Source organism: Callospermophilus lateralis, chromosome 1 (assembly GCF_048772815.1).
Source record: "Callospermophilus lateralis isolate mCalLat2 chromosome 1, mCalLat2.hap1, whole genome shotgun sequence".
Lineage (NCBI taxonomy): Eukaryota > Metazoa > Chordata > Mammalia > Rodentia > Sciuridae > Callospermophilus > Callospermophilus lateralis.
Window position 1 is genome coordinate 78,144,776 of NC_135305.1, and position 13,071 is coordinate 78,157,846.

Genomic DNA, 13,071 nt, shown 5'->3' on the forward strand with positions numbered 1-13,071 from the left:
GCTTCAGGATGGCTTCTCCATTTTTAGCCTCAGGCTCCCCAAATGGGAGAGCAAGTGAAAGTCATGAGAGCCTGGTGAGAGAGAGCAAGCATGTTTGGAAATAGGCTTTTATTGCGGGGGAGGGGGACTCTTGTTCTTAGAAAGTTCCATCCAAAAAGGACCAGAAGGGGCAGGGTTACAAGGAATAGGTGAATGGAGGTCTTTAATTTTTTGTGTTAGATTGATTCCCAAATATTTTCTTTTCTTTGAGGCTATTGTGAATGGGATAGTTTTCCTAATTTCTTTTTCAGTTGATTGACCACTGATGTATAAGAATGCTATTGATTTATGGGATTTGATTTTAAATCCTGCTACTTTGATGAATTTGTGCTAAAAGTTTTCTGGTGGAGTTTTTTGGGTCTTATAAATATAGAATCATGTCATCAGGCAATAAGTATAGCTTGAGTTCTTCTTTTCTTATTCATATCCCTTTAATTTCTTTCTTCTCTAATTGTTCTGGCTATAGTTTCTAGGACTGTGTTGGATGGAAGTGGTGAAAGAGGCATCTCTGTCCTGTTCCAGATTTTAGAGCGAAAGCTTTCAATTTTTCTCCATTTAGAATAATGTTGGCCTTGGTTTTAGCATATATAACTTTTACAATATTGAAGTATATTTCTACTATGCCTAGTTTTTCTAGGGTTTTGAACATGAATGGATGCTGTGTTGTGTCAGATGCTTTCTCTGCATATATTGACGTAATCAGTTGATTCTTGTCTTTAACTTTCTTGATGTGATGAATTACATTTTTATTGATTTCCATATGTTGAACCAACCTTGCATCCCTGGGATGAACCCCACTTGATCATGATACACTATCTTTTAAATATGTTTTTGTACGTGATATGTCAGTATTTAATTGAGAATTTTTGCACTTACGTTCATCAGGGATATTCATTTGAAGTTTTCTTTCTTTAATGTGTCTTTTTCTGGTTATGGGATTACGGTGATACTAACTTCATAGAATGAGTTTGGAGAGTTCCCTCCTTTTCTATTTCTTGGAATAATTTGAGGAGAATTAGTGTTAGTTCTTCTTTGTAGGTCTTGTAGTACTCAGGTGAGAATCCATCCGGTCCTGGACTTTTCATTCTTGGTAGGCTTTTGATGTTATCTTCAATTACATTGCTTGAAACTGATCTGTTTAAATCAATGTCCTCTTGATTCAATTTGAGTATGTCATATGTCTCTAGAAATTTATTGATGTTTTCATGGTTTTCTATTTTATTGGCTATAAATTTTCTAAAATAGGTACTGATTATGATCTGTATTTCTGTAGTTTCATTGTGATATTTTCTTTTTATCATGTATTTTAGTAATTTGAGTTTTTTCTTTCTTTCTCTTTGTTGACTTTGCTAAGGGTTTATCAGTTTTATTGATAATTTTCAAAGATCCAACTTTTTGTTTTGTCAATATTTTGGATTTTTTTGTTTCAATTTCATTGATATCAGCTCTGATTTTAATTGTTTCCTGCCTTCTACTGATTTTGGTGTACATTTGTTCTTGTTCTAGGACTTTGCGATGTAATGTTAGGTTACTTATTTGTTTACTTTCTATTCTTTTAATGAATGAGCTCAATGCAGTGAACTTTCCTCTTGGCTCGGCCTTCATCGGGTCCCAGAGATTTTTGATATGTTGTATTGCTATTCTCATTAACATCTAAGTATTTTTTAATTTTATCCCTAATTTCTTCTGCTATCCATTCATCATTTAATAGTGTATTATTTAGTCTCCAGGTGTTAGAGTAGCTTTATTTTCTCATTGACATTTAATTTTGTTGTATTGTGATCTGATAGGATGCAAGGTATTATCTCTATTTTTTTTTTTTTTTTGTATATCCTAAGAGTTGCTTTGTGGCCTAAGTTATGATCTATTTTAGAGAAGAATCCATGTGCTACTGAGAAGAAAGTGTATTCAATCACTGGTGAATAAAATATTCCATATATGTCTCTTAAGTCTAAATTATTAATTGTATTTTTAGTTATTTAGTGTCTTTATTTAGTTTTTGATTGGAGGATCTATCCAGTGGTGAGAGAGTAGTGTTAATGTCACCCGCTATTATTGTACTATACTATAGTTTCTTCTGAAATTGAGAAGGGTTTGTTTGATGTACATAGATGCTCCATTATTTGGGGTATAAATATTTAAGGTTAGTATTTCTTTTTGATATATAGTTCCCTTAAGCAGAATAAAATGGCCTTAATTTTTCTCTCCTGATTAACTTTGGCTTGAAGTCCACTTTATCAGATATGAGGATCTAAACCCCTATTTATTTACAAGATCCACATGAAAGATACATTTTTACTCATCCTTTTATCTTGAGTCTGTGAATGTCTTTGCCTATGAGGTGAGTCTCTTGGAGACAGCATATTGTTGGGTCTTGTTTTTAATCCAATCTTCCAGTCTTTTCTTTTGATTGATGACTTTAGACCATTTATATTCAATGTTTTATTGAGGAATGACTTTTATTCCTTGTCATTTTGAATTATTTCTGGTTTTTAATTTGAATTTGTTTCTCCATCAATTTCTTGTTCTTTTAGTGTAGTTCCTCCCTTTGCTGGTTTTCACTTTTATTTTTCATTTCTTCTTCATGAAATGTCTATGAGTATATTTTAAGGGCAGGCTGTCTAACTTTTTCTAGATTTTTAATTTTTTTATCATGGAAGGTTTTAGTTCATCATAAATTCTGAAGCTTAATTTTGCTGGATATAGTATTCTTGATTGGCATTTATTTTCTTGTAGAATTTGGTGTATATTATTTCAAAACCTCCTAACTTGAAGTGTCTAGTTTGAAAAATCAGCTGAGATCCAAATTGGTCTCCCTCTAAATGTTACTTGTTTTCCTCTGGCAGCCTTTAGAATTTTATTCTTATTCTGTGTGCTAGGCATTTTCATAATAATGTGCCTTGGCATGAGTCTTTTATAATTTTGTACATTAGGGATCCTGTAAACTTCCTGTATTTGATTTTCCATTTCATTATTTAGGTTTGAAAAATGTTGATATTATTTCATTGGAAAGATTATGCATTCCTTTCATTTGTACCTTGGAGCCTTTATCTATACCAATAAATCTTAAATTTGGTCTTTTCAGGTTATCCCATATTTATTGGAAGGTCTGTTCATGGTCTTTTAACATCTTTCCTCCATGGTCAAATTTGTTTTCCAGATTATATATTTTATCTTAATTTCCTAAAACTATCTTCTAAGTCATCTAGTCTGTTGGTGATGCTTTTAATTGAATTTTTAATTTGTTGTATTGATGCCTTCATTTCAAGGATTTCTGCTTTGTCTTTTTTTTAGAATCTCTATCTCTTTACTTATGCAATCTTTTACCTTCTGTATTTTCTCTCCTTGATTTTACTCCTTGAACCATCCTTTAGTTTGCTGATCAGTTTAATTATGTACATTCGAGACCCTTTTTCTGACATTTCTTTCACTGTGGTGTTAATAAATTCTGTTATTGGAGTATTTGATTTGTTTGGGGCAACTTATTTCCTTGCTTTTGCATAGTGTTTGGACCTAAGGCAAGAGAGTTTTACCCTGTATACTTATAGTGTCCCTGAAGGTTTGCAATACCTCACTGTTTCAGAAGAGACAAAAAAAAATGCCAAAAATATACCATATTAAACCAAATAGTTTCTACTATGTTATCTATAATATTAAATAATACAATAAACAGAAATTATATGATCACTTATTGCCTGCAATAAAAACAGCAAATTTGCAATATGGTTGACAATTTTAAATCATGGGCAGGAAGAGAACAGAAGTGATATAGGTTATGATGATTATGAGGGAGAAGGAGAAAAAAGAGGAGTAAAAAACACTGAAGGAAGAGTATAAGAGAGAACAATAGAGATTGGCTGTTGGTGGAAAGAAAGAGAGAAAGAGAATCAAGGTAAATAGATAAGAGAAAAAATATATAGAAAGTAAAGATTTTTTAAATTAAAAATAAAAATGAAAGAACACAAAACAAAACTAAAATATACTAATCAAACATCCTAGTTGTAAAAAACCTGATCTGTGAAAAATAAATGGCTTCAAAAATGCTATAAATGAGAAGAAAACATATGAATATGTATAAATATCCATGTATCCTTAAGATCACAATTAAAGAAAAAAGAAAGAAAAAGAGAGAGAGACACAGAGAGAGAAATCTTGATGAAAAGTTAAAGAAAGTTAAAGAATTCTTTCCATTGAAGTTCCAAAGATTCTCAGCTTCTCTTTTCAGCACATTTAGGTGGGGGTATTTGGAGTGTGATGCTCCATCCTCTGGATTGCTTGAGTGGGAGAAGTAATCACATAGGTGGAACTGCTGGAATTTATGGAGGCAGAATTTAGGCTTAGGTGGGTGCCAGGCTTTTCCCTGAATGCCAATGGGTCTGGAGATTTTGAATCAGCACACCTCCAGGTCTCACTCATTGTCAGTCCACAGTGGAAGTCTGTACATAGGGGAGGTCCACACTAGATCCCCTGGGTTTTACTCTTGTGGTAGAGAAGCCAAATTCCCAGCCAGACTCGTGTCTCCCAGCCAGTCCTGCAAGCAGCCAGAGTGGAGGGGGAAGGGTAGAGCCAGGTGGTTTTCCATGACTAGTTGTCCCCTGTGTGAACCTCTCTCTATGTTTGATTTTTTCTTGGTCACTTAACATACCCTATGTTGTGCAGCGTGCTTACTGGGTCTGTATCTTGGGCCAAGCTCAGGTTTGCCAGGAATTGGCTCAGCTTCTGGCCCCCACACCATGACTGCAAAATGGTTCCTTTCTTTGTCCTCTACATATGGACAGAAGAGATAGTGGCTTCTTTCCCGCACAAGGATATTTTGCAGGGCGCCTTTCATTTTATTCCACAATGTCCCTGATCCAAACCCAGAAATGCCTCAGGCCTCCTAAAAATGCAGGTTCCTTTAGTTCCCTTATCCTTCTACTTTGCTCACAGAGGGATCACTCTGGCTGGTACTTCTGGCTTGGCCATGGCAGCAGCTGTACTACTGGGGATTTCTTCCTTATTTTATTATATCCAACCTCCTGAGTCCCATTATGCTTTGAATATCCAGTATTAAATTCCAACAACGTCCCTCCCCTTGTTTTTTTTTTTTTTTTTTTTTTTTTTTTTTTTCTGTGAGTGTGTGGTGTTGGGGATTGAACCCAGGGCATGTGAGGCAAACACTCTACCAACTGAGCTATATCCCCAGCCCCCCTTGCTTTTGTTGTTGTTGTTGTTGCTAAGAAGCTGCCTGTCTGCTTTCTTGGTTTCATGCCACAGAGTAGCCAGGAAAGCAACCTCCTCTAGTCCACCATCTTGAAAGCCTGCTTTTCATTTTCTTAAAGGTTATTTTTGGGGACACAAAAGTTTTAAATTTTGATGAATTCTAATTCATCAAGTTTTTCCTTTTGATGGATTTGGTTTTATTTTTTGAAATGCTTTGCCTAACCCAAAGTCATAAAGATTTTCTATTACTTTCTTCTAGAAGTTATACTTACATCTGTGATCCATTTCAAGTTAATTTTTGTGAAAAGTGTGAGGTAAGGGTCTAACTTCATCTTTTTCACATGTGACTATCCAGTTGTTTCAATACCATTTATTGGAAAAGATATTCCTTCTCCACCATATTGCCTTGGTACCTTTGCTAAAAAATCAATGGTCCATAAATGTAAAGGTTAGTTTCTATTATCTCATTGCCTTTATTAATGTGTATATCATTACATCAGTACCAAACTATTTTGATTACCATACTTTTACAGTTTAAATAAATAAGTAAAATCAGAAAGTATAAGTCTCCCAACTTTGTTCTTTTTGAAAATTATTCTCTCTATTCTAAATAAAGGTATCTTACCTTTATTTCTACAGAACTTTTAGAATCACCTTGTCAATGTTTACCAAAAAACAAACAAAAAACTACTAGGGTTTTTTTTTTTCTTTGCAGAATTGCATTGACTTTATAGATCAATTTAGAGAAAATTGTCATTTTGACAATATTCAGTTTTCCAATTCATGAACATATATGTGTCTACTCTTTGATTTAGATCTTTTGAAATTTTCACAGTGATGCATTACAGTTTTCAGTACACAAATTTTATATTTCTTCTTTTTATTTGACTTTAAACCCAATGTTCTTCTTCACTTTTTTTTAAACTTGTACTGCTCTATACTGTCCTTGAACAGTGATTCTTATTAGAAAGTACTTATAATTGATTCTTATTATTTGCAATAGTTGTGTTCTAACAAACTCACTAAGAACATTGAATTTGCAAATACTAGACATTATTACTCTTTGAAGAAATATAGGTTAGGTCCTGTGAGCCTTTGGTCACAAATGTTTCATCAACTAATCAATTAGTAACCTAATTTTATGTATGTGTTTGTTTAAAGACACCTTAGTGATTCAGTGACCTTGAACTCACAGTCAACAGCACTGCAACCCATGCCTGGATGAAGCCTATAACACACGTTTTCTCTACAGGGCACCTCACGACCTTCTTGCACTTTGGAACACTAGACAGCACTTCATCCTGATTCTTGGAGTCATTACAAACAGCAAAATCACCAACAAAAAGCACAAAAATTAGAAAAGCTTGAAAATTATCCTTATTGTTAGAAGTAGACCATGAAAATTATACTTTTTATAGTAATAGAGCTGAAACAAAAGGCAGAATATTACTCTGTGGACCTCAGCTGGGAAGATATGCATTGGGTAAATCAATTATTTTTTTTTAACTTTGGACTTACCAATTAATTTTAATGCCTAGTACTAAATACATAATCCTCAAATAATAAGCATCAATTTTATTTCTTCTTGTGTCTTGTTTGGTACTTCACTCTCCTGGTTTCCAATCACTCATTGGCCACTTCTCAGACATTTCTTTGGAGGCTCTTTCTCTTCACCCCAAACTCAGCATGTTTGCAGGGTCCTTGAGATCAATCTTTGGCCCTTTTCTCTTCTTTACATTTCATTACCTTTTTCAAATGTAACTTTCTTTGCATTTCGTTCTCACTCTCCTTGGGTAGGTAGTCTCATCCTGGCTCTTTGTTTTATTTTTTATTTTCTTTTATTTTGGGGGAGGGTACCAGGGATTGAACTCAGGAGCACTTGGCCACTAAGCCACATCCCCAGCCCTATTATGTATTTTATTTAGAAACAGGGTCTCACCGAGTTGTTTAGTGCCTCACTTTTGCTAAGGCTGGCATTGAACTCATGATCCTCCTGCCTCAGCCTCTGGAGCCACTGGGTTTACAGGCATGCACCACCATGCCCAATGGCTCTTTATTTTAATAACTGCCTATAAGCTACTATTTTTCAAATTCCAGTCTAAACCCTTCTCTAGTCCTTCTGACTCCCATTTTCAACTTAATTACCATTTTGAGGTTTAATAGCCATCTCAGACTTGGACATCTCATGTCCAAGGCCAGCCAGAATTCTTGAATTCTCTCCCCCTTCCTCAGTCTCCTACATCTGTAAATGGCACTCCACTCACCCTGCTACCCAACCAAAACCTAAGGAGCTATCCCCAATTTTGCCCCTTTCTTCATTCTTTATATCCTCTATATCAGTAATTATTTTTAGGATGAGTGTGTTGAACAAAGAAGTGCTTTATTATTACAATCATAATCTACAGAGCATTAAGAGACCTAAATATCTGTGTCATAGCAAATGAATATGGCAATTCAACATTCAGGGTCAGTAAAATACCTAAAGATTAGACTCCCGTGGTGAACAGGACCCTTTGGGCCAGCTATAACAAGTTCTCTCTCCCCACCAAGGATCTCAGAAGATACTCTAATCAAGGGGAAACATGTAATGGGGTGCTCTTCAAGCAGCTTAAAAACTTACATCAAGGGGACAGATTGGGAAGAATTTTTTAAAAACTTTTATTGGCACATAATTATATAGAACAATGGGATTCATTGTGACATATTTGTACATATTTGTGACATATTTGTACATAACAGAATTTGGTCAATTTCATTCCCCAATATCTCCCTTTGCCCTCCCCTTGATCCACAGCCTCTCCGTTTTGACTTTCCCTCTGTTTTCATGAGATCCTCCCGTTTCTTTCTCTTTATCTCTCTCTCTTTCTCTCTCCAACTTCCACATGTGAGAAACAACATGACTCTTGACTTTCTCAGTCTAGCTTATTTTGCTTAGCATGATGTTCCCCAGTTCCATCCATTTTACTGCAAATGACAAAATTTTATTCTTCTTTATGATTGAATAAAACTCTCTTGTGTATGTTTGCTGCGTTTCCATTATGCATTCACCTCTTAAGGGTCACCTAGGCGGGTTTCATCACTTGGCTATGTAAATTGTGCTGCTATATCCAAGGGATGCTTGTATCACTAGAGTGTCACCAAAGGCAGGAAAAAAGGTTTTTGCGCTAACGGTCTTCTCAGTCATCTTTTTTGGCATAGAAGGTTGGCTGAGGAGGGGAGGGGGGATAGTAGAGGATAGGAAGGGCAGCAGAATACAACATACACTAGTATGGCAGTATGTAAAAAAGTGGATGTGTAACCAATGTGATTCTGTAATCTGTATACGGGGTAAAAATGGGAGTTCATAATCCTCTTGAATCAAATGTATGAAATATGATATGTCAAGAGCTTTGTAATGTTTTGAACAACTAATAATAATAATTTTTTAAAAAGAAGGTTGGCTGATTTGGTTTGAGGGGTCCAATAGCTGACAATTTTTGTTTCTTGGAATAACATGTGAACAGTGCATTGTAACTGCAAGCCACATGACATCCTGCATTTATCCAGCCTCAACATTTCACACCACTTTAAACTCCTTCAGTTCCTGGAACATGTTGAACTTTTTTTCTGCCTCACTGTCTCCTGGGAGAGACCTTTTCTCCCTCCCTCGAATGCTTTTCATGCTTTTTATGGCTGACCCTATGTCACATTTTGAATGCCAGCATAATATCACTTTCTCAAAGAAACTTTTCTTAACCACTGTATTTATCTGCATTTAATCTTCCAACCCACATTTACCCACAAATTATTCTATGACCTATCACCCGGCCTATTTCCTTCATGGAACAACTTGAAACTCTTCCTCATTGTATATTATCTGTGTCCTCCCATGAGAATGAGAGGATTCATTATCTTGCTCATGGTTGTATCTCTAGAACCTCATGCATGCTGGGCACCCAGAATGCATTTGTTAAATGAACACATTTTTTATCTGATATTCCACTTGCTATATATTTAGACTGTTTTCATCTTTTCTGTATTATTACAAATACCACAGTGACCTTCCATATAGATTAATTTTTGCACATATTACCTTAGTTAAATTCGTTAAGTTGAATTTTGGATTTAGTGATTCATATATGTTTAAAGCTTTTTATCAAATGCTATGATTATTAACATTTTCTTTACCCTTCTATTCCATATACACCTATTTTAATCACCCCAATGTAACTTTTTTCCATGAAAGTATTTAAAATACTATTAAAAAAAGAAGATAAAAATAGCAAGTAAGTTTTAAGATGCTAATTTCTAATGTAAAAAGAGATAAACATACTCCAGATGTTTTACCAAGGAAACACAGATTATTCATTACATTCAATGTATATACTATATTATTAAGTTAATTTTAGTTATTTTCTAGATCTAATATAAATTCTCTCAAATATTATGACAGATGTTCGTCCTTCCTTCCCTTCCTCCCTCCTCCCTTCCTTCTTTCAGAAGCAAGGAAAACAAGTTGTGCTTCAGTCTAACATTTCCAATAATCTTTCTTCAGGTTGACTATATATTATGTTGGAATAGGAGCTACTGCCTTGATCTTTGGCTACATGCAGATTTCCTTTTGGGTGATAGCTGCAGCACGGCAGACCAAGAGAATTCGAAAACAGTTTTTTCATTCAGTTTTGGCGCAGGACATCGGTTGGTTCGATGGTTGTGACATCGGGGAACTGAACACTCGCATGACTGAGTAAGAGGATGGACAGATGGATGTGCAGTGCATCAACTTTGTTTTCACATGTGACATGGACACAACTCAACTATATTTGTTTGTTTCAGTGACATCAACAAAATCAGTGATGGCATTGGAGACAAGATTGCTCTGTTGTTTCAAAATATGTCTACTTTTTCCATTGGTCTGGCAATTGGCTTCGTGAAGGGCTGGAAACTGACTCTGGTGACTCTGTCCACATCTCCTCTTATCATGGCTTCGGCAGCAATGTGCTCTCGGGTAAGCAGCGTGGCTAGTAGGGCTGGCTGGAAACCGAGGTGTGAACGTAAAGCCTTACTGAGTTGGTCAAAAATGATGTTTCTATTCATTTTCCATAACCCAAACTATGAAGGGTGCTGTCAATCACAAATTCTTCTCCTTTTGTTCATTGTGGATCACTTTCTTGTCTTCAAAAGTTATCTGACTAAATTGAAGTTTGTTATAACATCTTACTAACATTAAAAAATATCTCTTGCTATTGTGCAGCCTAGTGCAGCTTCCCAGGATAGCATGAGGAGGTGTGAGACATTATACACAGGAAGCTTAGTTGCTGCTACTAGAGGATCATGAGCTCTGAATTCCCAGATAAATGTGTGGTGCTTTATTTCACTGGGTAGAACCAAAGGAAAAGTTCCAAAAAGGATAAACTCCTAAAACATCTTTTTGTGTCAGCCTCTTCAATCTTATAATTTTAATACACAATTTGAATAAAATTTAAAAGGTCTGCTACTGCCTTTTTTTTTTTTTTTTTTGTATTATATAAATGTGTTTCCGTTTTTCAGCAGTGTGCACCACTAGATGTTAATCTTGTTTACTGCCTGGTTTTGAAACCAGTGCTCTTTGTGAAGTTCAAAAACAAGTATAATCCTACTATCCCTCTCCAAATTGAGCCTTTGGTAATTCTACCAGTGTATATACCCAACCACCAGATTGGAGGGATAGTGCTTTCAATTTTGAAATACTAGTTATTCTCTTGGGAAATCAACTCCATAAGACTTCAGGAGTTTATTTGCTAATATGGAATTAACCAAAAAAGAATTTTGGGCAATAAAAATATTCTGTGACTGATTCCTTAAGAATAAGTATGGCTGTTTAGACAACAAATCTGTATTTAGTGTGACTTCTAGTGTTAACCTTGTAATCTTGACAAACTCTGTATCCCCATCTTATTTGAAATGAGGATCTCTTGGCAGGAAGATTACTTACAATGTGTTACTATGATCAGGATTTTCACTGCCCAGGGAAGAAAGATGAGTTAGAAACAGCAGAGGGCAATCTAAATTTTATAACTGTATGAACTGAAGAGGAAGCAACTGAGGACCCATGTTCCCCAAATGACTAGAGCTACCAGGGTGGGTGTTTTCTATCTTTTTTCAGTTCAGTTTAATTTGGCAAGCATTTATTAAATACTATGTCCAAGGCTTTCCATGAGGATGTGTTTTCCCCCAAGTGATGTATTATAGAAATAACTGTCTTTATTCAGTGAATTCAGAAAATAATGAATACTACTCAGCTCATTCTACCCTGACTTTAACAGCTACCCAAGCATGACATACAGAAAATCAGCTCCAGTCTTACAGAATGTACTTTGAAACTGGGTAGATTTGTTAGGTGAGGAGGCAATATTGCAAATTCACAGTTCTGAATACAGTGTTCTACTGTTCCCTTTCACTGAAACTGTTGTGCTGGTTACTAAACTAGAAAGGATTAATAAGTAAAAATGCACATCTGTCGTCAAATATTGAGAAATCAAGTATACCTGCCTACTCATATCAACACTGCTATTCTCCCCTTTTGCTCCAAATATCACCTCTTGGAGTACAAATACAAAGCATTTACTGGGCAGCCTACATTATGCAGTACAGTTCCAAAGGACATACCCCACACATATGCAGGATCATATTCCTCTTTCTGCCACAATCCTGTGACCTGGAAGTCTTGCTTTGTACATAATAATAATTAATCATACCGAGTCACATCAGGCTCACCAGTTTCCAGAGTACCCCAAAAGAGCAATGTCCCTAATATCCTTCTACGAGTCAAATCTTTTCGAATTATACCAACATCTAAAATAGTTTTTTAAACCACAGAGAGAAAACAGTGAAGCTCCACTAGTAGACGAAAAATAGACTAGATAGATACTAGATACTTGGCAACTAGATACCTAGTAATGTTAAGCTACCTAGAATTCTGATTCCACCTGAATTAAATGTTTTGCATACTATTACTACCTCAGATCCACTCTTTGTGGTTAATTTATTACAGATGGTCATCTCACTGACCAGTAAGGAATTGAATGCCTATTCCAAAGCTGGGGCTGTAGCAGAAGAAGTCTTGTCATCCATCCGAACAGTCGTAGCTTTTGGAGGCCAGGAGAAAGAAATCCAAAGGTCTGACCCTTTAATTGTGACAAAATATGCTTGATTTTATTTTCCCCAAAGGCTATTACATTGTGTTTTGTCTTTGTAAGGTATACACAGAATCTAAAAGATGCAAAAGATGTTGGCATCAAAAAGGCTATAGCTTCGAAACTCTCTCTCGGAGCTGTGTACTTCTTCATGAATGGGACCTACGGACTCGCTTTTTGGTATGGAACCTCCTTGATTTTTAGTGGAGAACCTGGTTATACCATCGGGACCATTCTTGCTGTAAGTCTTGTTTGGGAACAAAGGAAAATGACCTTTTCTTACCCAGTATTAAATAAAAATTCCAGTTTGAAGATGAAAATTCAAAGATGTTTTTGATAAACAAGTGTTGGTCTTGCTCACAAGATTTGTAGATATTTTCACACTTTTAAGTTGATGGGATTTATTCATCCAACATGCTTTGGTGTCCTCATGTGCCAAGCATTATACTTTTGTCCGAATTACCCACTAAGAGGGACGTGGTTTTCTTGGTTAGCCTCTAGGGGCACCTGTCCTTTTATGCTTATCGACATAAGATGGCTCTCAACATTCACTAAACATCCTACCTCTGGGCATACTCTGTCCATGGGAGTCACCTGCTCTTCCCCTCTCATTTCAATATACAGGAATGTCAAAAACAAACTATTATAAAGCTCTGTTCAACATTGAAATTTTGAG

The 13,071-nt window shown here is 35.6% G+C and overlaps 1 protein-coding gene across 1 annotated transcript in view; it reads left to right on the forward strand.

Annotated features, from left to right (window-relative positions):
- Positions 1–13,071, forward strand: part of Abcb5 (ATP binding cassette subfamily B member 5) — a 153,454-nt gene that overhangs the window by 53,839 nt on the left and 86,544 nt on the right. Inside the window, exons 7-10 of the mRNA XM_077109974.1 lie at positions 9,776–9,967; positions 10,057–10,228; positions 12,254–12,378; positions 12,459–12,636. Coding sequence (XP_076966089.1) covers positions 9,776–9,967; positions 10,057–10,228; positions 12,254–12,378; positions 12,459–12,636 — 667 coding nt within the window. The remainder of the gene's footprint in view (positions 1–9,775; positions 9,968–10,056; positions 10,229–12,253; positions 12,379–12,458; positions 12,637–13,071) is intronic.